The sequence below is a fragment of the Equus quagga genome, chromosome 7, assembly GCF_021613505.1.
Source record: "Equus quagga isolate Etosha38 chromosome 7, UCLA_HA_Equagga_1.0, whole genome shotgun sequence".
Lineage (NCBI taxonomy): Eukaryota > Metazoa > Chordata > Mammalia > Perissodactyla > Equidae > Equus > Equus quagga.
The window spans coordinates 45,628,381-45,653,617 of NC_060273.1; the positions used below are offsets into that span (position 1 = coordinate 45,628,381).

General features: G+C 52.9%; 1 protein-coding gene across 1 annotated transcript; it reads left to right on the forward strand.

Annotated features, from left to right (window-relative positions):
- The first annotated feature begins 1,419 nt into the window (after positions 1–1,419).
- Positions 1,420–13,469, forward strand: GRM6 (glutamate metabotropic receptor 6). Its single transcript, XM_046665747.1, has 10 exons — positions 1,420–1,926; positions 4,486–4,702; positions 4,938–5,073; positions 5,723–5,877; positions 6,912–7,052; positions 7,153–7,353; positions 9,003–9,148; positions 9,238–9,861; positions 12,246–12,557; positions 13,272–13,469. Exons 1-10 carry the CDS (start codon positions 1,420–1,422, stop codon positions 13,467–13,469), a joined length of 2,637 nt encoding a protein of 878 aa, XP_046521703.1.
- The last annotated feature ends 11,768 nt before the right edge of the window (positions 13,470–25,237 follow it).

Below are 25,237 nucleotides of genomic sequence, written 5' to 3' on the forward strand. Positions count from 1 at the left end.
GCTGGGAGCTCACCACCTGGCTCCAGGATGTCCGATGCTCTTTTGCCATCAGAGCCAAATCTGGGGCCTCAGTACAATGATGACAGTAAAAGCATCTTTCAGCCAAGCCCCCTCAGCTTGGCCCCCAACGTGAAACGGGGAAACTCGGGTGCAGAGAGCCTCACATGGTGGCAGTCACAGCTTCAGACCCCGGGGCCTAGGCAGGCTTTAGAAATGACCAGAAGAGCAACTCCTTAGGGTTTCATCACCAGATGCAAGAGGTAGGAGTGGGAGCTGAAGGTGAGCTGGCCCTGTGCCCGCTCCATCAGAGGCAGTGTGGGCTGGTGGTTTCACACCAACCTGGGGGCACATCCTGACGCCGACACATGCCAAGTGTGTGACCTTGGCAAGCCACTTAACTCCTCGAGCTCGCCATTTCCCCATTTACAAAATGAGGCTGATGGCAAAAGCCTCTTCTGTGCAGAGTTGTTGTGAGTATGTTAAGCAGAGTCCCCGCTAATGTTAAAGGTCCACGTCCCCAGGCTCCTTCCTGCCCAGGCTGTTCCTCCTCCTGTTGAGCTGCACTCAGCTGTCTCAGCCTGTGCTCATTTCTCCCTCCACTCGCCGGTTTACTGCCCAGTTTTTGGGTTTTGCAAGGAGAAAGCTGAGGAGTCCCTTAGGCAACTGGAGCCGAGAGACTGGTGGCCGGGAAAGAGAGGTAGAGAGAGAGAAATAGGGTAAGAGACAGAGAGAGAGAAAGAACAATTGACAGAAAGACTAAGACAGAAAGAGAAGAGAGACAGAGAAGGGAGGGGTAGGGGCAAAGCCAGAGACAGACACACAGAAACAAAGAGACTAAGAGAGAAGGACAGAGAGTGTGCCAGAGACGGTCGGGGTCAGACACACATCCAAAGAGGAAAGAAACAGACTCAGGGAGCACGAGAGGGAGGGAAAGGAGACGTGGAGAGGGCCAGTACTGCGCACACCCAACGCTTAGGAGGGGTCTCCGCCCTCAGGACTGCGTCTCATCCCTCCCCCCAGAATCCTTAAATCCTGTCTCGCTCGGGGCCCTCCGCATCTGTTACAGCCGCGTCCTGAACGAGGGCTGCTGGTGCAGGTGAGTGTGGCTACGGAGGGTGCCTGGCTGTGCGCTGGGGATGGGCCCGGAGGGCGGGCGGCCCAGGGCTGTCGGGGAGGACTGGAGCGGTGGAGACAGCGGTCGGGCGAGGGGACCCGTGTGATAAGGTTCAGAGGCTGTGAGAACGAGGTGGAGGCCTGGGAAGGCTGGCCGAGTCCTGTCCCATCTATTCTCCAACTGGCTCAGCCGACATTTATTGCGCGCTTCCCTCTCCCAGGACCCAGGGCTCTCCCTCTGCCGGGCGCTAAGAGCCCTGTCTCTTCCCCTCCCCGCCCTGTCTTCCCTCCGCAGCTGGCGAGCCGATGGCCCGGCCCCGGAGCGCCCGCGCGCCGCCGCTCGTGGCGCTGCTGCCGCCGCTCGTGGCGCTGGCGCAGGCGGGCGTGGCGGGCGCCGCGGGCTCGGTGCGCCTGGCGGGCGGCCTCACGCTGGGCGGCCTGTTCCCGGTGCACGCGCGCGGCGCGGCGGGCAGGGCGTGCGGGCCGCTCAAGAAGGAGCAGGGCGTGCACCGACTGGAGGCCATGCTGTACGCTCTGGACCGCGTGAACGCCGACCCGGAGCTGCTGCCCGGCGTGCGCCTGGGCGCGCGGCTGCTCGACACCTGCTCGCGGGACACGTACGCGCTGGAGCAGGCCCTGAGCTTCGTGCAGGCGCTGATCCGCGGCCGCGGCGACGGCGACGAGGCTGCCGCGCGCTGTCCGGGGGGCGGCCCCCCGCTGCTCGCCGCGCCCCCCGAGCGCGTGGTGGCCGTGGTGGGCGCCTCGGCCAGCTCCGTCTCCATCATGGTCGCCAACGTGCTGCGCCTGTTTGCGGTGAGGGCCGCGGGGCGGTGTTCGGGGTCCGGCGTCTCGCGCTCGTTGTCGCCCTCGGGCTGGGTGAGGTCCAGTCTTCTTGCAGAAATCACTCTAGTTCACAAAGATCAACAGCTGCTTCGGAGGAACCCTGTCCGCTGGGCCTGACGCAAGCCTGAGGCTCACCCCACCACGCCACGCCGGCCTCCCTCGTCTGCACAAGACGAGCCCTCTGTATGAATCACAGGAACCTCCTGGGCTGACAAGGGGACCCCTGCACCCCCACCGGAGGTGGATGCGGCTGATGCCGGGGCCGATTGGCTGGAGCGGCTGGGCCTTTAACCCCCACTTGGCGCCTTGCTCGAGCGCCCTTGCTTTGGGCATGCCCCGCATAACCATGCGTGGTGGTCCTGCCCCCGGGCCCTGTGGAGAGCTCTGGGTGACGAGGCGCAGGCTTTCCCGGAAACCAGGGCCCTCTGTCCGCTGGGGCAATTGGACACTCCCCTGGCTGCGACGGGGGCAGGGGCAGCGGACCCCCCATGCCTTGTACCGCTCTGCTCTTTTTTGATCATCATTTAAATTCAGTTCCAAACTTTCTGCCCTCAGTGGTCTCTCCAGGAGCCTCTATCCGCAGTGCACGTCTCCAGCGCCCCGCCCTGTGGGCGCTGCCTGGGGGGCCTGCGGTACCCTCAGCTTCAGGGAACTGTTTTCTGTGGGGGGCAGTACCTTCCTTACAGTCTGGGGAACAGTGACTGGGGGGGCATGGGAATCAGGGATTAGGGCCTTTGGCGTAGGTGTCTGGGGGTTTCCTGCCATTCCCTGGGACAGTTTTGCTGGGGTTCCATGACCGGGAGGGGTCTCTGTCCTCCCATCTTTCTGTGAACAGAGGAAGGTTTTGCGTCCATCTGGCTCGGGGCAGGGACTTCTGTTTCTGGAGGGTTTTTCTGATTCTCCCAGGAATGGCCTCGGTTTCTACCCTGTGCATGCCTCACTTCCACTTTGCTTGGGACACACCTGCACAACTGTGTACAGTGGCTGGGTAGAGGTTTTATCTGGGCCCCCCCTCCATCGTCTGCATCAATTTAATTCCCCCCACCCCAGGTCCTCCTGGACAATAGTGTTGGTGTGGAGCACACAGACCCACCTTCTAGTTGGCGCTGAGAGAAGTGTGTGGCCTCCCAGTGTGTGTGTGTTGGGGTCTCTGTCCCCTGCCCTGCCTGGAACTCTGGTTTCTGTCCCCCGTTTGCTGTGTCTGCCCCCTGCAGGTTGAGTGCAGAGACCTCAAAGTCAAGGGCCAGCTGAGGACCATAGCGGAGGAAGCAGGACGGAGTGAGCCCCGGGCCCACTGCCGCCTGCTGGCCCAAGACTGAGGTGGTGCTGCACCCCCAGATTTTAGACACTGGCCGCTAATTCAAAGATTAAATAAAGACAGTGCACAGAATACAACCCTGGGCCGGATATGGCTCCTTGGGGGCCGTTTTGCAACCCCTGGTCCAGAAGCAAAGATGAGGCTTTCCGAGGCCATCTCCCGGCTGCAGTGCTGCGGGCGCCGGCTTTAAAACGAGTTTCCCCAGGAGGCTCCGCCTGTGCGGGCAGGTCCCTCTACACATTAGCTGCGGTGTCCGGGGCGCCGGAGCAGCTGGCTGCGAAGGGCGCTGTGGCCCGACAGCCTCTTTCTGCCTCCTTTCCTCTGATTTTCCCTTTTCGTCTTTCTTCTTGTTTTTCTCTTTCAGTCTCCTGGTCTCTCTTTCCCTTCCTCTTTCCCGCCTTCCTCTCTCTCCCTCTTGCTCGTCCCCTCCCCTTTCCATACTCTCTCCACACTTTCTTTCTGTCCTGCTTCAACAATCCTCTCCCCTAGACGAGCCTCAGTCCATTCCTTCCAGAACCTCCCCCTCTCTGACCTTCACACCCCCTCCTGCTCTCTCCCGTTTGCTCTTTGGCTTGTGGGTGTGCCCCTCTTTAACGTGGTTCTGATTCACCCGCTCTGCCACCCCGCCTGCTGCTTCCTCGCCTTCTGCTCCCATTCCTCTCCCCTTTCGCACTGTCCCGCTTCTCCTGGATCAGCTCAGCCATAATCCGCTGTCAGTCACTCTAACGCACACACATAAGCCCAGCTCCAAACAGACCCCTTCGCCAGGCCAGACACAGCCTGGAATCAAATGCCCCTGCCCAGCTACTCTCCAGGGGCTGCTGCCCACCCACACAGAGCACCCCTTTGTGTGAATTAGGAAATCATGTCCTTGGGGGCAACAAGGATGTCCCTTTTCCCTGGGCAGATGCAGCCTGTGCTGAGGACCGGACTTGAGCCTCACTTCCCCTTTGCTGGGGACACACCTGCACAACTGTGTACAGTGGCCCTGCCCTCTGCCGTGGACCCTCGGACCTCCCATGTTCCATCAGACCCATTCAGAAAGTGCAGATCTCCCCCCACACCTTCTGGCTTCTCCATGTGGCAGTTCCAGCTGGCCCTCAGCACCCTAACCCCAAACTTCCGTGTCCCCACCCGTGTGCGGGACCCCACTGCCTTCCCTCCCTAGGGCTGACCCTCCATCTACAGCTCAGGTGTCCTTTGCCCTCCAGATACCCCAGATCAGCTATGCGTCCACGGCCCCTGAGCTCAGCGACTCCACACGCTACGACTTCTTCTCCCGCGTGGTGCCGCCTGACTCCTACCAGGCCCAGGCCATGGTGGACATCGTAAGGGCGTTGGGATGGAACTACGTGTCCACACTGGCCTCTGAGGGCAACTATGGCGAGAGCGGGGTTGAGGCCTTTGTGCAGATCTCCCGTGAGGCTGGTGAGCTGGGGGGAGGGGCTCACCACAGAGGGGTGAGCCAGGGGCTGTTGGACAGGGCAGAAGCCATGAGATGGGGCACTGGGTCCATGGCGGGGAGCCTGGATGGTGCCCCCTGTGGGCAGGTGCCCCGTTCCTTTGGAGGACTCAGCCCCTGCAATAGTCATGGGTGATGGCAGACCCGGTGGGTGGGCGGGTAGATGGGATGAGAGCTGACTTCAGCATCCCCAACACCCAGGGGGCGTCTGTATTGCCCAGTCCATCAAGATTCCCAGGGAACCAAAGCCAGGAGAGTTCAGCAAGGTGATCAGGAGACTCATGGAGACACCCAATGCCCGGGGCATCATCATCTTTGCCAACGAGGATGACATCAGGTGGGATGGATGGCGAGCTCAGTCCCGGTGTTCTGCAGGGGCTCTCCTCGAAGCCCCTGCCGCCTCTTCTCACACATCCCCCAGCCATGCGCATCCTCCCGTCCTCCCTTTCCCTCCTTCTCAGCCCCCCTCATTGCCCTGCCCCCATGCACTTTTCCTGCTGCCATCTCTGCCTGGTGCCCTCAGAAATGAGCCAGTCCTGGTCTGGGTGGAGATGCTCCGAGCCTAGCCTAGGGAAACACAAGAAAGCGTGTCTGTTTTTATAATTCACAGTGCGAGAAAGACCCGTGGGCAGACCTGGTGCAGAAAATGAGCTGTGAGGGAAGGAGCCCAGGGCCAGGAGAGGGGGTCAGCAGGAGGCCACGGCCACGGCCGGGCCTGAGCCCAGTAGGAGGCGCTGCGACAGAAAGGGAGACCCTTCTTCCAGGCAGCGTGACGTGGGCTACAGTGCAGACGCGGGAGGCAGGCCTGGGTCAGAGCCTAGCCGGACCCTCTACTGCCCGAGGAGCCCAGGCCAGTGTCCTAAACACGCTGCAGCCCATTTGTCCTGAGGAATGAGGGTCTGCTGAGGTGCAGTGCGACAGGTGGAGGGAAAAGAGCTGGAGGAGGGTCTCAGGCCCTCACTCACCCACTGCCCTGTTCCTGCCAGGAGGGTCCTGGAGGCTGCACGCCAGGCCAACCTGACTGGCCACTTCCTGTGGGTCGGCTCAGACAGCTGGGGAGCCAAGGTCTCACCTGTCCTGAACCTGGAGGACGTGGCCGTGGGAGCCATCACCATCCTGCCCAAAAGGGCCTCCATTGATGGTGAGTGCAGGGTGCCCTCCCTCCGCAGCCCCACCCCCCGGGGGTGCTCATTGTCCCCACCTGGAAGAGTGTGCAAAATCCAGGTCCCTTCTAGGGCCCCCAGATTCTAGGATTTTGAGACTCTGACTATCCTCCAGGCAGCGTGTGGAGGAGCTGGCAAATGAGGAAGAGCACCCCTGCACAGGGGGAAGAACTGTCCGTTTCCGTCTTTGTTTTGTTTTAATTTGACGCCTGTCTTCTGGTTGTGCTGAAGGCACTCTAATTTGAGGGTGGGGTGGGAGGGAGAGAAACAAGGGTGTGGGACACACCGTCCTGTTAACCAGATGGTGAGCCCCCCACCATCCCGTCTGTGAATACCTGGAAGAATTCAGCGGAGATGTCCACTTTACAACAGGATTGTGCATTTTCCCAAAGACTGAACTGCAGACACCTTGAGGAGTTGCTTCAGGGCTATTTTATGAAGCACAGACCCTTGGAAAGGCTGAGCCCTGAATCCAGGGGCTCCCAGCCTTTTGGGGGTGTACATCCTCTCACTCTTTCTTTCCCTTAGAATGCATTTAGTTACAAGTGACAGTCTAGATTGAGAGTGGTTTTAGCAATAAAGTCAATTTTGTCACAAGACAAGAGGTCTGAAAGTAGGCGACTTCAGGTTCGGCGATGTTTCAATGATGTTTCAAAACCCTGAGCTCTCTCCCCACTTCTGTTCTACCATCGTCTGTGGTTGCTATGTATCTTCATGATTGTGGCATCTTATTCACAAAGTGGCTGCTGAAGCTCCACCCATTACATCTTCACAGCATCATCCTAACCAGGAAAGAAGGGGCAGCTTAAAGGTCGTTCACGTGGTCAGGCTTTGAGTTTTCATCAGGATGCAAATTCTATCCTGGAGCCCCCAGATGGCTTTGAACTCACCAGCCAGAACTTGGTCACATGGGCACTCCTAGCTGCAAGGGGAGCAAGTGGTGAAGAGACACAGGAGAACCACGGCTGGCTCAGATACTTGCCACCGTCCTCCCTCCTTCCTTCCCTCTCAGGATTTGACCAGTACTTCATGAGCCGCTCCCTGGAGAACAACCGCCGGAACATCTGGTTTGCCGAGTTCTGGGAAGAGAATTTTAACTGCAAACTGACCGGCTCAGGTACCCCGTCAGATGATTCCACCCGCAAATGCACAGGTGAGAGCTGCCCCGGGCGGTGAGGGTGGTGAGGGAGGGGGTGGGAGGCCAGGCTGGGCCCTGGGGCCAGGCACACTTCCTCTGGGTGTCCCTAGGACAGGCGAGGAACGCATCGGCCGGGACTCGACCTACGAGCAGGAGGGGAAGGTGCAGTTTGTGATCGATGCTGTGTACGCCATTGCCCACGCCCTCCACAGCATGCAGCAGGATCTCTGTCCCGGGCACACGGGCCTGTGCCCGGCCATGGAGCCCACCGACGGGCGGACGCTGCTGCAGTATATTCGAGCGGTCCGCTTCAATGGTGAGTGGGCGCCAGAGCCTCTGTGTGAGTGAGGGCAGCCTGCTGGGACGGAGTTCTCTGCGGGAGTGGGACGATGCGGGACCAAAGGGACGGAGAGGCAGGGTGTCCAGTGGGGCCCCTGGGCCTGAGAGCTTGAGGCTTGAGCCAAGTTCTGGGGACCAGTTTTAACTCTCCTGCTTCCCGGGCTGCAGCACCCCTGCCCCAACTTGCAAACTTGAGGTGTCGGGGAGCTTCTCTGTGGCCTCTTCTGTCTGGAGCCTCAAAGGGTCACACACAACTCTCTCCTCCATGGCACAAGCTTGGAGGCCTCTGGACTCGGGGCGCGTGTGGGCCCAGCGCGGGCTGTGCGCAGGGGGCATATGCTGCCCACTCTGAGTGTCGGGCTCCCACACGTCGCCCCAGCTAGGCCCTGCAAGCTGGAGCACAAGGTGCGAGTGGGATGTGTCCCCCTGCTGCCAGGAGAGGGCCTGGCACATGGTCAGGGCGCCAATAAGGGCTGCTGAAAAGGCCCACACGGACTCGGCCGTGCTCCTGGTTTGTGGGGAGAGAGATGCTTCTTGTTCGATTCCTGTCCTTTATGACAGTAAGAACTCTGTTCTTCTGCCCTCTGTTGAGCAGCTTCTCTCTGCTGAAGTGCGGCTCCACGTCACGGCAGACCAGCTCTATGGGGGGGGGAACAAGCTTCTAAAACAAAGAAAGCCGATCGTTCAACTGATCAATCAGCGCCAACACTCAGACCTTTGTCCAAGTCTAACCTCATCCCCTCGCCTGGACAGTTCAGCTCCTCTTTCTTGCTTCATTGTGGTAACACACACAGAGCATAATACTGACCATCTGACCCATTTTTAAGTGTACAGTTGAGTGGTGTACATTGCTGTGCAACCAATTTCAAGAACTCTTTCCGTCTTGCACAACTGAAACCCTGTCCTCATTAAACACTAACTGCCCACCCCCCCAGCCCCTGGCAGCCACCATTCTCCTTTCTGTCTCTGAAGCTGACTCCTCTAGGGACCTCATATAAGTGGAATCACACAGTATTTGTCCTTCTGTGACTGGCTTGTTTCACTTGACATACCATCCTCAAGGTTCCTCCGTGTGGTAGGTGTGTCAGAATTTCCTCCCTTTTTAAGCCTGAATAATACCCCACTGTGTTGATGGACCACATTTGTTTATGCCTTCAACCCCCAGTGAACACTTAGGCTGTGTCCAGCTTTTGGCTATTGTGAAGAATGCTGCTCTGAACGTAGGTGTCCACATATCTCTGAGTCTCTGCTGGCAGCTCTTTTGGAATATAGACCTAGAAATGGAATTGCTGGGTCAGGTGGTAATCTGTTCAGTTTTCTGAGGAGCCACCATACTGTTTTCCACAGTGAATGCACCATCTTACATTCCCACAGCAAAGCCTAGGGTTCCCATTTCTCCACGCCCTCGCTGACACTTGTTACTTGTCCGTGTTTGACAGTGGCCGTCCTAACGGTGGGAAGGGGCATCTCGCTGTGGTTCTGAGTTGCGTCTCCCTGATGATGTTGAGCATCTTTGCATGTGTGTTTGCTAAGCTCTTCCTTCGTCCTGGCTGGGCCTCGGCCTCTCCGGGAGGCTGGCTCTGATGGGCTGGAAAACCAGCTGGGGCTGACAGGCTCTCCCTCCAGGCAGTGCGGGGACCCCTGTGATGTTCAACGAGAATGGGGATGCGCCTGGGCGATACGACATCTTCCAGTACCAGGCAGCCAACGGCAGTGCGGGCAGTGGCGGCTACCAGACTGTGGGCCAGTGGGCAGAGGACCTCAGGCTGGACGTGAGTGGCACAGGCTGAGCTCCGGGATAGGGGGGCAGCCCACGGTTCGCGGAGGAGGAGGTCACAGGTCCGTGTTTCCTGTGTCCCAGGTGGAAGCCCTACAGTGGTCAGGAGACCCCCACGAAGTGCCCCAGTCTCAGTGCAGCCTCCCCTGTGGGCCGGGAGAACGGAAAAAGATGGTGAAGGGCGTGCCCTGCTGTTGGCACTGTGAGGCCTGTGATGGGTACCGCTTCCAGGTGGACGAGTTCACGTGCGAGGCCTGCCCCAGGGACATGAGGCCCACACGCAACCACACGGGCTGCCGCCCCACGCCCGTGGTCACTCTGACCTGGTCCTCCCCCTGGGCGGCCCCGCCCCTCCTCCTGGCTGTGCTGGGCATCGTGGCCACCACCACGGTAGTAGCCACCTTCATGCGGCACAACAACACGCCCATCGTCCGGGCCTCTGGCCGCGAGCTCAGCTACGTGCTCCTCACCGGCATCTTCCTCATCTACGCCATCACCTTCCTCATGGTGGCGGAGCCCGGGGCTGCTGTCTGCGCGGCCCGGAGACTCCTCCTGGGCCTGGGCACCACCCTCAGCTACTCTGCCCTGCTCACCAAGACCAACCGCATCTACCGCATCTTTGAGCAGGGGAAGCGCTCCGTCACGCCCCCGCCCTTCATCAGCCCCACCTCTCAGCTGGTCATCACCTTCAGCCTCACCCTTGTGCAGGTGGGTCCTCAGGCTCCCAAGGTGACAGGGCCAGCGGTTAGGGCCTGGGGCTGGGGACATGCTGTCTTCCACTTTAGAAATCAGAGAGTCACTTTTTTCTATTCTGGCTCCCATGTGAAAAAAAAAAAAAGCCGCAGGAGATACGACCCTCCTGTTCTCCTGTAACCAGAACTCATTTAAGAGCAGCCATTTTCCTCGGCCCCCTCCTTGAAGGAAAATGGGTAGTAAGGCTGGGAGTGCTAGCATCCAGCTATTTTTCTGTAAAACAATGAAATTATGTTTATAAACAGAACATACTCTTCCACAATTTGGCTCCCGTACAAAAATAGGGCAAAGAACTCTCTGATGAATTTTCCCCACGCAAAGAGTCTGTCTCCATCATGGGAGTTCCTGCTGCCTGTCACTGGGGTGGCCTGGAAGAGAGGCCTGGGCTCTGGGCTGTGACCGTGGAGCCGGCATCCAGGTCCACAGAGGGCCAGGGTATCACGATGGATGTGCGGCAAAAGTAGGTTTCCCTTGCGGTTTTCTCTAAGACAGTGACATCGCAGCATCGGAAATGACTCCTTTGGTCTGGACGGCACTGGATGTTTTCTGTGCAAAGGGTACTAAGAGAGGCATGTGTGACATTGCAGAGCCAGCCCAGTTCTCAGGGCCAGGCCGGGCTCTGCTCATCTAACACCACATGCTTTCTACTCCACGCGAGACGGTATCTGCCCAGCCTGCACAAGCCACGTGCGTTCCCGGCCACGGGCCTCGGTCCCTGCAGCTCTGCAGACTGCAAGTGCCCGTCTCCCTGCAGAGAGCAGGGCCTGGGCTCCCCTCTGGCCCAGAAGCTCAGGCCCGCACGTGCTGAGAAGGCCACTCCCCGGCCCCGCCTGAAGCCCCGTGTGCCCCTCCCCCGCGATGGAGAAGCTTAGCTGCATTCACTGCCCGCCCAGCACACCCACGGACCTCCTGCCCCCACGCTCCTGTCCAGGAACAGGAGGGTCAGCCTCCTGGGTTCCTGACCCACATGATGGACGGGAAAGGGGTCTTGTTGCTTTCCTTGGCCTGGGCGGAATGACCGGTGGCCTGGTCCTGGCCCTGTCGTCACCTGTGATGCACCTGTTCCTAAGCTTCGCTCGTGTCCTGTATCTTGTAGGAGTTGGTTGCGTGTGGTGGATGCTAATTCTCTGTCCGTTACCTTGGTGGCAGAGTCGGTGGGGTACCTTTGGTTGCAGTCCTGCGTATCACAGCCCTTGGGTTTTGGTTTCTCATGGGCAGCGTTTTTGCCTGTCTAGAGCCCGTTCTAAGTGGAGCTGCCAGGCTGCCTTCCTGGACAGTGGGCAGGGTGTTACTTGATAGTCCTTGTTCACAGAGCTGCTGCCTTTGGCAGAATCACAAAAAGGTGCTCCTTCTAGGGGTAAAAATTATTTCAAAACGTCTCTTCCTCCAGGATTATACAGCCCTGTTCCAGGTGCACAGTCTGGTACTGGAGTGTTGGTTAGATTTCAGGCCCACCTGCCCACCCCACAAGTCAGGTACTCTTGTGCAATGAACGACCTGCACAAACATATGGGGCAGCCCTTCCAGGGTCCTGCCTTTATGCAGGTTTCTTACTTCCTGCTGAACAGCTTCCTTGGCTCAAAGTCTCATGTCTCCTGTCACTGTGAGGAGATTGGTTCTCCATCTCCTCCCTGTTAGGGCTTGTGTCTGACTCTGATAACCTCCCAGGCTGCCTGGCATTAGCTCACGTTCTTACTGCGCTCCATCAAGTGCCTCCTTATTCTGAGCGTCACTGTGCACCCACGGATGGTCTGTTCCATCGCTCAGCAGTCCTCTGGACCGGGAGAAGGACGGGGGTTTTCAGGAGCTGGGGTTGCCATGTTGCTAGACGGGATCAAGCTAGTGTTTTTATATGTACAGACTGGAGATGATACTGCCCACCTGGAGGGCTGTAAGGAGAGAACACCTCTGCCGCCCGGCCCTCCCCAAAGCTGGCACGGTGTCCTCACAACAGATTACGAGGTTCCCGTTCTATAGAGGGAGAGATGGGTTTAGGGCCCTGATTGCAGAGCCTCTGCGTGCAGTCAGTGCACTTTGTGGGGCTCAGTCTGCAGTTGGTAATGGCTGGAATAGGGGACGGGGACATCCAGGGGCCCCTTACCCAACCAGCCCCAACAGTGCCAGCACACACCTGCACTGCAGCCCCTTCTTTTCCCTGGCCGTGTCACAGCCTTTGCCTGGCGGTCCCCTCCTGAACGGCCCTCCCCTCTCCATGGTGGCTCTCTCAGGCCTGAGCATCCCACTCAGTAAGCCAGGAGCCTCAGGGGACCCTCACCTGCCAGAGACCTCGGTCAGCGGCTAGGCTGGGTGTGCCTCTGATATGGTGTTGGCTCCTGCAGGTGGTGGGAGTGATAGCGTGGCTGGGGGCCCAGCCCCCACACAGCGTGATCGACTATGAAGAGCAGCGCATGGTGGACCCGGAGCAGGCCAGAGGGGTGCTCAAGTGCGACATGTCGGATCTGTCCCTCATCGGCTGCCTGGGCTACAGCTTCCTGCTCATGGTCACATGCACGGTGTATGCCATCAAGGCCCGCGGCGTGCCCGAGACCTTCAATGAGGCCAAGCCCATTGGCTTCACCATGTACACTACCTGCATCGTCTGGCTGGCCTTTGTGCCTATCTTCTTTGGCACCGCGCAGTCGGCTGAAAAGGTAACCTGGTCCCTGTCCGCGGGAGGGCTCCGTTGCTCCCGCTGCCTTGCACGCTTGCTTGGGGGGTGGTTCATTCGTGGACTGACTTGTTCGCTCATTTGTCTTTGCATCTCCTTCTGCTTGTTCGCTCAGCCTCCCCCTCGTCCTTTGTTTGTTCATTCATTTGGGCATCCACACCTCTAGCTTGTTTTTCTTCAGTGCCTTCCTCAGGTGCTTTATGTCTGCCGATCTGTTGATCTGTCAGCTCGTCTGCTTGGTTGTCGGCCCGTCGTCTGTTCACGTGCACAGCTGAGCATCTGTTACTCACCCCTGTCCTCCGTGTGTGCCCACCTGCACCACTGTTCAGCCTCGGTCCGTTCATTCATTTGTACAGTTGAAGCCACGTTCATTCATTCATGGACACGCTCCAGTCCTTTTCAGGCACATGGACGGTTTCCCCAGGTGTCATTCTCTGTGAATGATCCCCTTGCTTCCCTCCGTCACTTGTCCACTCAGTCCCTGTCGCTCACCCTCCTCCTGCCTACACCAGAGCCACACCATGACTCCTTCATGAGCCACTTCTTCACGCCTCAGAGCCTTTGCTCAAGCTGTTGTCCTTTTCTAAGTGCTCACTCCCATTCACCGGGGGAAACAGACTCCCCTCCAGGCGACATGGGGGTGGGGGTGGGAGAGAAGAGGCCTGAGTCCCACCTGGTCCCTTCCTCCATGGCTCAGATCTACATCCAAACCACCACACTGACTGTGTCCTTGAGCCTGAGTGCATCGGTGTCCCTGGGCATGCTCTATGTACCCAAAACCTACGTCATCCTGTTCCACCCGGAGCAGAATGTGCAGAAGCGGAAGCGGAGCCTCAAGACGACCTCCACAGTGGCAGCCCCACCCAAGGGCGAGGACGCCGAGGCCCCCAAGTAGCGAGTGGGGGACCAGTGGGACGGCTGCTCCTCTCCTCCCTTCGTTTCTTTTCCTCGCGTCATGGTGGAAGCTGTGACGACTGCAGGTCTGCAGTGAGCCGTCAGAGACACGGAGTGTGTCAGGGCTGGCCTTCAGAAGGACCTGGGCCAGGCGCCACCTTTATCCTTGCTTTTCTGTGCACGTCGGCCTCAGACTTCCTGCTGCAGACCAGACTTTCTGCTCACGGTGGAAAGAGCCCCCGAGAGGATCCTTCTGCAGGGAGGGCCTGACCCTTCACCCCTGGCCTGAAGTTCAGAGGTCACGGTGAAGCCCTAGGCTTGCCCTGTGTGGGTGAGATTTCCCCCATCAACCAACCACAGGAACCTGGGGATTGGGCCGCACGTGAGATGTGTGGATGTCAGAGTGACATACAGGGTCAGCAGGGGGAGGAGCAGCTTCCAGGAAAGGAGACCTGCGGGTCTGTGTTGGGGACTGAGTCCTCTGGGTTCAGGGCAGCCTTCTGCCAGCACAGAGTGGTGGAGCCTTTGGTGGGAGCCTGTGAGGAGGATGGCCTGCACAGGACGGGTGAGCAGAGGGTCTGCGTGCCCTGGGAGGTTCCTTTGTCAAGGTCTTTTCCTCGAGATCTTCTCCCCTGGGCTCTGGGGGATGTCACACCTAGAGGACAGCGTTTCCCTTTCCCACGTGCACTCCCTTAAATGACTCTGAACCTCAAGAAAATCAGATGCGCTTGTGTGGGGTTCGTGGGGTGAGGATAACACGACAGCCCTTGGCCGCCTCGGGTGCCGGCGAGGGACTGTGTCAGGACTGCCAGGCTGGGACCAGTGACAGAGGGAGTTGTGTCCACGGTGAGGATTGATTCCAAGTGGGTGACTCAGGGTGGACGCCTGGACTCTCCCCTCCCAGCGCTGATTGGGAGGCCTTCATTAAAGGAAAGGCGAGCACGAAGCCAGAGGTGCTTGGACTCCAGACGCACGGATCTTCACTTATCAGGAGGCTTTTTTCACAAGTAGCTTTGTTTGAGTTATGGAATTTTATTTCCCTGGAGTAAAACTGAAATTTTTTAAATTGGCTCTTTTTATTTATCGGTACGAACTCTGTAGTATCTAATGTCTGGAACTGATTTTGAAGCTCAGCCACACTTCATGCCACATAGAGACTCCCCGAATGCAGAGCCTCTGGGGCCTGATAATTTTGACCTCGGGACTGGGGGTCGGCATTCTTACGTCAGCAGGGCCTCTGAGAACCACACTGCTGGTGGACAGACCCTCCTTCCCCATGCTGGCTGCATTCCCAGGGTTTCTCCGCAGTGTGACTTACGAAGGTTCATTTATTGCTGAATGCTTTCCAAAGTTCCTTCTTTCACAAGGCTTCTCTCCTGTGTGGGTTTTCCGGTGTATAATGAGGTGTATTTCCTTGCTGAAGGCTTCTCCACATGAGTGCTTTTATAGAGTTTTTCTCCTATATAAACTCTTAGAAAGTCAGTGAGCTCTGATCTCCAAATGAAGGTTTTCCCGTGTTTACTGTTTTCTTGGTGTTTCTCCCAGTATGAACTGTCTGATGGGCAGTGAGTCCTGACTTTTAGTTAAAACTTTTCCACATGTTTTACAGTTTTGTGGTTTTCCTTATTCTGAACTATGTAAGTTAGAGCTCAGGTGATTTCTTAGTAAAAGCTTTTCCACATTTAGAGGGTTTCTCCCCAGCGCGAAGTTTCTGACACAGAGGCCTGGCTTCCTGCTGCAGACTTTCAACCCCGTCCCCCGCCCCATCATCACTTCCTGCCCTTGATGTGAATTCTTGGATGCACAGTGAGTCCCGTCTTCTCCTCAGGGGCCTTCTCCTGTCAGTCCATTTAGAGAGGGTGTCCACAGCATGCACGGTTTTTTGTGCAGTGGGGACCCTCTGTTCCTAAAGGCGCACCGTGTTTTGTACACGCGTGAGGCTTCTTTCCTTTCTGAGTTCTGCAGTGTCTGCAAAGGTTTGACTCCGGGGAGGGCATTTCCACATTCAGTGTGTACGGAGGCTGTCTCCCCCTCTGCGTTTCTTTGACATTCAGTGGGGGTTGAGGGGTTTCCCAGGCTATCTGCATAGTTTTGCCTTCTCTGATGTCCAGTCAATCAACTTGAACCGCTGGATAAAGGTTTTTTCAAATCTGTGGACTTTATAAGGCATTCTGACGGTGCGGTCCCTTCTGGGTTGGATGAGAATGGGGCTGTGCTCGGCGGCTCTCGTGCATCCCTTGTCCTGGAATGGTTTCTCCCCGGGAGGATCGTGTGCTCCAGTGACGACGGGCTTCTGGATTGGTGCTTTCCAACACGACAGTCACAGCATCCTCTCCAGCAGGCGTTCTCTAAACACAGTAAGATTACATTTTGATAGAAGCTTTTACTCACCTATTCGTAAGCGTAGCACTCGTGTCCCGTGTATTGAGCCTTCTATCGCAGGGCCTTTTTGATATTAATTCTGTTACTATGCTTTTGTACTGGTGTGAATTGTTGACACATTTATTACAGCTTTGTCACATTTAGTACATTTTGTCTTCTTTGGAAATTTTCCTCAAATTCATTACATTCATTGTTTCTCACTTTACTCAGTGACTTCTTGTTAAATAAATGTAACTTTTCCCAGAAGTTTGACTTGGGCTTTCTGTTGCTTTTTTATGTGGTTATCAACTTGCAAGATTCCTTCTAAAATGGAATAAAATGCACAATTCCAAGTGAGTCTTTCCACCATCGTTTTTTTTTTTAAAGATTGGCACCTGACCTGAGCTGACATCTGTTGCTAATCTTCTTTTTTTTTCCCTCCTTCTTCTCCTCACAGCCCCCCAGCACATAGTTGTATATTCTAGTTGTGGGTCCTTCTGGCTCTGCTATGTGGGACGCTGCCTCAGCCTGGCCTGATGAGTGGTGCCACGTCCATGCCCAGGATCCAAATCAGTAAAACCCTGGGCCGCCGAAGCGGAGCTCGCGAACTTAACCACTCGGCTACGGGGCCGGCGTCTCCACCATCATTTTATAGAATGAAACCTCTTCAGAAATATTCAGTTACAGTGACATCGTTGTTTCCAAATAAGAAAAATTCCTGTGTGTCAGTATTTTTCATCTTTTGGGTTTTGAGGGGGGGAAAAGCTGCTGCCGGCGGACAGACAGACAGAGTACTGACAGCGATGACAAGTAGGCTGGGAGTTTCAGAGATGACATTTCAACCTGTGGAGCAAAGAGTAGAACCTAGATGAGATAAGGCTCTGAAAGGGGGGAGACTGAGCGGGAGGGCTGGATGGCAAAGGCAGACAGGCTGTGGAAAGGCAGAGGGGTGAAGGGGCTGGATTTGGACATTTTAAGCCTCCTCGCAGCATTCATGGATTACTGTGGCGGGATATTAGCTGGTCCTTCTGCTTCCTTATCTCTCCCTCTCATCCAACACACCAGTGTCAAAGTCACCCCTCCAGGACACCAGCCCCCACATTTATAGGAACACTGCTATGGGCCCCGCCCTCTCCCAGCACCGGATCTGACTCAGAAACAGAAATAGCAGGAAGCACACATTAGTTTAGAGGATCATGGCCCCCTGAGCTGTTGACTGATATAATCTGGCAGATTAAACACTTGCATTAGGTTATTCTACCAGAGCAATTGAAATACTGAACTTACCCATAGTCTCAACTTCTGAGTTATTTTTCCCATTCTCATTTGCCAGACAGGGAAATTTTCCAAGATCCACAGACCTCGTCTTGACCATGCCACTGTATCCTTCCTTCAGGCAGCTTTTGCATCCTCAAATTCTACTGCGTTGAGGTTCAGACTTCTTTTTTTTTTAAAGATTTTATTGTTGCTTTTTCTCCTAAAGCCCCCCGGTACATAGTTGTGTATTTTTAGTTGTGGGTCCTTCTAGTTGCGGCATGTGGGATGCTGCCTCAGCGTGGCCTGACGAGCAGTGCCATGTCCGCGCCCAAGATTCAAACCGGCGAAACCCTGGGCAGCCAAAGCAGAGTGCGCAAACTTAAGCACTCGGCCCCGGGGCCGGCCCTACGTTCAGACTTCTTGAGATCAGTCCCAGCTCTGCCACTTACTAGACAGGTGATCTTGGGCAAGATAATGAGCCTCTCCCACAGAGTCTCCTTACCGATCCCCACAGAGATGCCCACATCACTGACCCCAGGTGCCCACCACTGACCCTCCCAGACATACCAATCACTGCCATGCAGACCCCACTCACTAAGCAAACCCCTCAGCTGAACAGTCCCAAGACACCATCTCAGACTCAGGAGCCCCTGTTCACTGACCCTCACAGACTGCTCATTCATTGTTCCAACAAGGATCATTGGGTGCTGACTCTGCTAGGAGCCTGGGACACATCAGGCTACAAAATAGAACAGGATTGTCTCCTTCATGGGACTTTTATCCCAGTGGTAGAGACAAACATTAAACAATACGTAGGACAAATAAGTAAATTACACAGTGTGTGAGAAGGTGACAAGTGCTGTGGGAAAAGAAAAGAGCAGAGCAGGGTGAGGAGGCTGGGGAAGGGCAGAGGGGTCGGGCTCTGACTTAAACTAGCGTGGCTTGGTGCAGGATCCATGGAGGAAGGGGAATTTGAAGGAGGTGGGGAGCAAGCCGTGGGGACGTGTGGGGGAAGAGCGTCCTGCAGATGGAGCAGCCAGTGCAGAGGCCCAGGGCAGGGGCATGCCTGGTGTGTCTGAGGACCCAGCAGAGAGGCTGGCATGGTTGGACTGGGTGAGAGAAGGAGACAATGTGAGAAGGTCGGCAGGTGTGCCAGTCAGGGCTCTCCAGAGAAATAGAACCAAGAGAGCACATTGGTTTCTCTGGAGAGCCCCACTAGATAGATGGATGTAGATATAAATACAGATCATGTTGGATATAGGAGTATATATAGATGTAAGATATAGATAAAGTATAATAGATACAGATAAATATATGTAATATATGTACATATAGAGAGAGAATATAGTATACATAGACATAGGATAGAAAGGCTAATAGGTAGAGACATATATCTCTCCTATGTAGCATCTATCCATCTTATACCTGATAAGATACATATACTTCATATATATATATATGTGTGTGTGTATACACATACATAATGTCAAGAGATATATTTTAAGGAATTGGCTCCCATGATTGTGGGGGCTGTCAAGTCTGAAACATGTAGAGCATGTGGCAGGCTGGAAACTCAGGCAGGCACTGATGCTGTAATTTTGAGGCAGAATTACTTCTTTTCTGGGAAACTCGGATATTTGCTCCTAAGGCCTTCAACTGATTGGATGAGGCCCACCCACATTATTGAGGATAATTAATTCTCTCTCCTTTACTTGAAGTCAACTGATTGTAGGTCTTAACTACATCTACAAAATACCTTTACAGCAACACATTGATTAGTGTTTGACTGAATAACCTGGCTAAGGGGACACATAAAACGAACCATCACACCACGTAATGGGGGCATATCAAGTGGAGGCCCGCAGGCCATTACCACTACGGACTTGCTTTTGTTCTAAGGGAGATAGGAGACATTGCGAGGCTACACTGGAGGGTTTTAAGAAAGGAGTGAGATGGTCTGACAAATTAAAAGGACCACTCTGGCTACTGTGTTGAGAATATCTTAGAAACATCCTTTGTGCATGTGTCTTTTCAGAGTGTATTACAACAGAACAGTGTGGTGGATGCATTCATTCACTGAAATAACACTGCTCTCACTCACGCATGCACTAGCATTCTTAGAAGCACTTTTTGATGTGACCTTCTATTTTAGGAAGAGGATCAAAAGGAAGAGAGCGAAGAGGTAAGCAGAGGACGCTGGCAGCCAGGGGGACCAGTTCTCCAAGACCTACGGCCATAGAGCTTAGTGGTTAAGGGTTTGGTTTCTAGAATCAGAAAGATTTCATATTTAAAACCCGTCTCTTACTCTGCCACTGGGATCTTGGGCAAGTCACAGCTTCCTTATCCATGTGGTGAGCATGAGAACCACATCTAGCTGATAGGTAATCATCCACCCTTGCAAACCTGGGGGTCTGGTATAAATGTCATGGCTCAGTGCACGGTGCCTGGCTGATAGGAAGAGCTCAGTGGATATGGTATGATGTGAGCATTATCTATCATGCTATGAAGACCTATATAAGGAATAAAAACCCCTAGAAAGGGTAAGAAAAAGTTGATGATTAAAGAAAGCCTAAAAGGAGACGAGGACGAGGATCATGACTTACTTCTCAAAGAAGAGCCGTCGACGCTTCCTTTACCTACATTATCCTTAACTCAGATGAATCATTGTAACAGCTGCATAGCCCCACTCTCAAGATCCAGTCTCTCCCTAACTTCAGGCATCCATATCTTCCTACTGCAGAATCTGAGGAGTAGGGCCGAAGGCATAAACAGCTGCCTTTTTGAACATCTCCATAGGTAATCTGGATCGCCAGCTTTGGTAACAAACCACTTTCCTAATGAATGTGTGTGATCATGACACTCTCTTCATCTCATCATCCCGGTCCATCCCCACTGTCAACTTTAGAAGTTCCAACGTGCGACATTGGTAACAAAAGCCCTTCAGGATTCGTTCTCAGCCTGCATACTCAGCGACAAAGGATGGCAGGAGTAATAGCACTGGATAGGATCTTTAAAACTCTCCAGTCCACTCCTTTATTTTTTTAATCAGTAAAGAAAATAAAAACTGGATGATAAGATTTGCCCCAAGTAACACAGCTAGGAAGTGGCAGAAACGAAAGGCAAGTCTGTCTCCGAGTGCATCGCCCCTACAAAAACACCGTGACTCTTCCACGAACACCCCCGCATTGCTTCTTCCACACGCCTTACCACATGATTCTGGGCTTCAAGATCACTTACTGTTTGCAGCCAAGTTTCATGACGTCTTTGCCAACACCTCTGTCATTTCTGTGGATTCCGACAACAGTTTGTCTCGTCTCCTCACGGCACCCTTCAGAGTTCTGTCATGCTTTGTGGCTGCTCACTGCTGGGGACCTGAGCCATCTCTAACGGTCCATGGCTCATTCGTCTCTTTCAGTCTCCAGTGACTCTCAGCGCTCAGACTCCAATCTCAGGAGAATAATACTTAGAAATGTATTAAATGTAAATCCTCGGTTCTCAACAATTCTCACTCTAAAAGACAGAGTGGGTAGCACTTAGTATGCGGACCAATAGTGGAAGTGGAAACAAGGACAGTAGGAAGGAGCACTCACTTCTCCTGACACTAAGTAAGGTGCAGAACTTTCATCCAGTCTTTCTGCATCTCAGAATTCTTCTCAGAAAGCTTCCTAACAACACAGTGACATCAGACGTAATATAATGAACTAATCAAGGTTAGTCCCTTTAGAAGCAAAATTTAACTCCCCATTATACTCAAAACGTATCTTACCGTTTCTCCCAAATTACACACCTTAGTTTCCGGGATAGTATTAGTTTCCTGGATATACAGACTTTCCAGAATGGGGACCGAATCTCCTAGTTTACGTGGACACCTGACTCTACTCATAACTGTTCTCTCCAGCTCTGCATCTTCTTTATCTAAAGGGTAATTCCACATGCTGTGCTGACCTCTGGAAAGCTTCTGATCGGCCAGACCGTTAGAGCTCAGTGTCGGTGCCTGACTCTTAATGCCCATTTCAACCTTTATCATAATGTCATGAAAAGAACGAGAGTGGACATGAGTGCACAGGACACGTTTCGACTCTAAATAGCATAAAACAAGGCTACTCTTTTTTTTACCTTCACCTAAGTAAACTGATACAGCCTTTTGGTGTAAGTGGCTGGGTAAACACACATGCTCCTCTTCTCATCTATATAAGGGGCGGTGGTGGGCGGGGGAGTGTGAAAAGAGGGGAGCAGAGAACAGGAAGTTATTTTGAAAGTCCATCTATGAAACAATGAACCCCCACACTCACCCCGGACACAGAAAGCCATCAGCAGACTCCTACCTTCCAGGGATGAGGAAAGAGGGTAGTTTTTTCCCTTAAAGACACTGACTGGGAAAGTCTGAGGTCTTAGGTATACAGGGCATAGGAGGGGAAAGGGTGAGGAATGGGGCTAGAATCAAGAGTATTATTTAATAACCTTCTTACAGAAAGATTATCTTGTCTCCTCTCCCACTCTTAGAATTCTATAATCAGTCAACTACCAATCAGTGTGAAGTCAGAATGAAGATACATCCAGACATGCAAGGACATGAAGTTCATCTTTTGTGTTTCCTTTCTTAGAAAGCATTTGGAGGATATGCTCCACAAAACTATGGTGTAAACCAAGAAAGAAGAAACATCAGATCCAAGAAACAATGGATCCAATAGACAGAAGATCCAGTTGGAAAGACACAGGCAGTTTTAGAAGGCAAGTTGTCTAAATTGGAGGAGGACCAAGGGTTCCAAATGGAGGAATACAGTATAAACGTGAAATCAATAGAAGATGGCAGGCTCATATGATGAAATATCTGAGAAGAATTAAGGATCTGTCGGAATTAATATAAGCAAAACTTTACGGCAGTTATCTTAGGAAAAATACAGTGCTGTATAAAAATAAAAATTTTATTCTAGGTTCCAGTTCTGGGTAATATGGAGGAAGCAGCCTCCATCCTGTCACCTCCACTGAAAGCTGCTTTACGACCTGGACAGGACGCACACAATAGCTATTCGAAGACTCTGGAAAAGAAATGATAGCAGGCAGATCGGGGGAAAAGACCAAAATCCGAAGTACTACTGAAGTCCCCCTACCCCAACTTCCCCTCTGTTATCGCCTAGTCTGCAACCTGGATGTGGGCACCAGGGTACAGACAGAGAGAGCGCTCCACACCGAAGCCTCTGGTTCTGGATCGAGAGCAGGAAAGGGGATTTCTACTGCTCAGAGAATAGGGAAATCCCCTCTAGTCCTCCTTTTTCCTTGTCCTCTCCACCTCAGTCCCAGGCAGGTTTGGAGAGGAAGAGTATGAGCTCCACTCGGATGAGTTAAGGTTGAGATCATGTTTAGACAGCCCGCAGGGAATTCTGAGCAGGCTGTTGCATACATGAGTCTGGATTACACTGCAGCTGCCCACACTAAACATGAAAGGTGGGGAGTCCTCCGTCTATGGGTGGGAAAGTCATTCATTTGCATGACGTCACCATGGGTGTGACTGTAAAGAGTAAAGAGAAGAGGTCAGAAGTTGAATGGTAGGGCATTCCAGTATTAAGTGGTCAGGGAGATGAGAAAGAACTAGCAGAAGATATTATCACCAAAGAATGGTGGGAAGAAAGCAGGAGTATTGAAATAGCAGCCAGTAAAGCAGGAGGAAAACCAAGACAATGTGTTGATCTGAAAGCTAAGTAAAGAGAGTAATAAACGATGTCCAGTGCTGCTGGTAGGTAATGTCAGATGAGGACGGGGAAGTGACCATCACGTTAGCAAACGTGCAGGGCACTGGTAACCTCGCCAGGAGCAGTTCAGCGGAGACGTGGGGGCACCTGACAGGATGGCTTTGAGAGAGCAAAGGGACAAAGGAGTGCAACTTTACTGAAACCAGAATCTCCTGGTTAAAGCCACTAAAAGACATAATAAAAATATTTTTAGAATTTTCACTGAAAAGCTGAAAAGATCATAAAGGGTTATCAGGTCAAACTCTCAGTGAAATCTCACTGACCCCAGAGAGGTAAGTGACTGATGAAGCTGCTTTCTCTCTGACAACATTTGAAGATTCAGGCAGACTTGAACATGGGTTTTGGACAACCTGCTGGGGCAACGTAGACAGAGTTCAAAGGCCAAGGTCAGCTCCATGGGGAACATCTAATGGGACACCCACCCCTTTTAAAGCTGGAAACTCAGAGGGCTACATACATCCGGGTAAGGAAGAAACCAGCTGAAACTTGTCCCCGTCTCTCCAGCATCCAGAGGGCATTTGTCTTGTGCATTTCAGAGCAAGAGAAAAACGAACCAATTCCTCAGATGTTATAACCACGTGACAGCCCTCACGTGGACGGGTAGCCAGATCCTCATCCCCTAGGTGTTCCGAAATATCCTGCCATAAATTGAAGTGTTCCCAGAGTGGTCCATGAGGGGCTTCGCAGAAGCAAATGTAAATCTTCCCTGTAAGATGGCACCTTCATTTGGGGCTTAGAATTCCTCCAACACAGTTATTCAAAGACAAGCAACAGCATAGCGTCAAAAGTAATTAAAGGGGGAAGTAAGGTGCCGGGAGAAATAACCAGCAGAAACAAAGGCAAGGGCAATGAAGAGACTTGCAAAGACTTCGGATGCTGAAATTAGCAGACACAAAGTAAAAAGGAACCTGACACAGCCCCCCCCCGAATCACTTTGGGCCTGGTAAATAAGCCCCCACTCCCACACCAGCGTTCCTTCTTTAAAAATTGCTTTCTAGAGGAATCTGCACTTTCAAAAAAAGCAGTAAAATAGCCTGATGGTTAAGAAACAGAAGACAAGCTTGAAAACATCTTCTGTGAAGGGGATCACACTATAAAATGTGGTGTAGCATCTTGAACAGAATAAAAGATCCGCTTTAGTTTTGATATTTGGTGTTTTCATTACCACGAGGCTTTCTGCAGGTATCAAAGCCGCATTCTGTGTACAGTTCCGTAAGGCTGAGTACGTTAGCCGTGCTGTTCAATTCTTTTACATCATACTGTCCAGTGATTCAAGTGAAAAAGCAAAGACAGATAAGAAAAAGGGCTGAAACCATATCGAGTCAAAGACACTCGGACACCCTTAAACAGGCCACAGCACTGACTCAGCTCCGCCCAGAGTCGCTCGTAGACGAGGTTGGTTGTCAGGGAATTCCATCGTGGACGAGAGGGACACGGACAAAGGACTGAAATACATCCTGAAAAACTGGGTCTAAAAGGTGAGGTGTAGGGCAGGACTCTTTGAATCGTCATTCAATGGAGACTTTTAAAATCTTGATTGACATTCTTCCCAGCATTAAAATTAAGTTCTAATTATCCTCTTAAATAGAGTGAAAGAAGATAAGATTTTGAGATAAGAAATTACTTTAGAAAAATATAAATTTTATTTTCTATATTTTAGGGTCAATCCATATTTTAGAAGTCATATTATTATCAAGCTATAATAATTTAAAGTAGTGGCTCATAGATCATAGATAGACCGATGGGACAGAGTAGCCCAGAGAGAGACCAAAAGATGAGCAAAGGTGTTCGAAGATACAGAGGGCATCTTCAATCATCAGGGGAGAAGATGAGTTAGTGAATAAATGGTGTTATGACACCTGGATAGTCATCTGGAAAAAAATTAAATAGGTCCTATAATCGCACATCTTACACCAAAATGATTCCAAGGGATCAAAGATGTTAAAGTAAAAATAAAACTGGGGGAGTGGGGTGGCTCTGGGGCCGAGTGGTTAAGTTCGTGCGCTCTGCTTTGGGGCCCAGGGTTTTGCCAGTTCAAATCCTGGGCGCGGACATGGCACCGCTCGTCATGGGAGGCTGAGGTGGCGTCGCACATGCCACAACTGGAAGGACCCACAACTAAAACATACAACTATGTACTGGGGGGATTTGGGGAGAAAAAGCAGAAAAAAAAAAGCAGAAAATTGGCAACAGTTGTTAGCTCAGTGCCAATCTTTAAAACTTAAAAAAAATAAAACCGGAAGAGTGGACAATTTAAAAAGTAACCTTGGTGTGGGTAGGTAGTTTTTAACTGTGATTTAAAACTCAGAAGCCATGAAAGAAAAGATTAATCAATTTTGTATAAATATCAAAAGCTTTTGTAACAAACAAAAACCCCATTCTGTTCAAAGACCAAACAATA

Bases quoted from the DNA above. Each gene is read 5' to 3' on its own strand.
- GRM6 (XM_046665747.1), top strand. From the start codon at position 1,420: ATGGCCCGGCCCCGGAGCGCCCGCGCGCCGCCGCTCGTGGCGCTGCTG. The intron at 4,703-4,937 runs GTGAGCTGGGGG...CCCAACACCCAG, and splicing joins GCAGATCTCCCGTGAGGCTG to GGGGCGTCTGTATTGCCCAG. The intron at 7,354-9,002 runs GTGAGTGGGCGC...CTCTCCCTCCAG, and splicing joins TCGAGCGGTCCGCTTCAATG to GCAGTGCGGGGACCCCTGTG.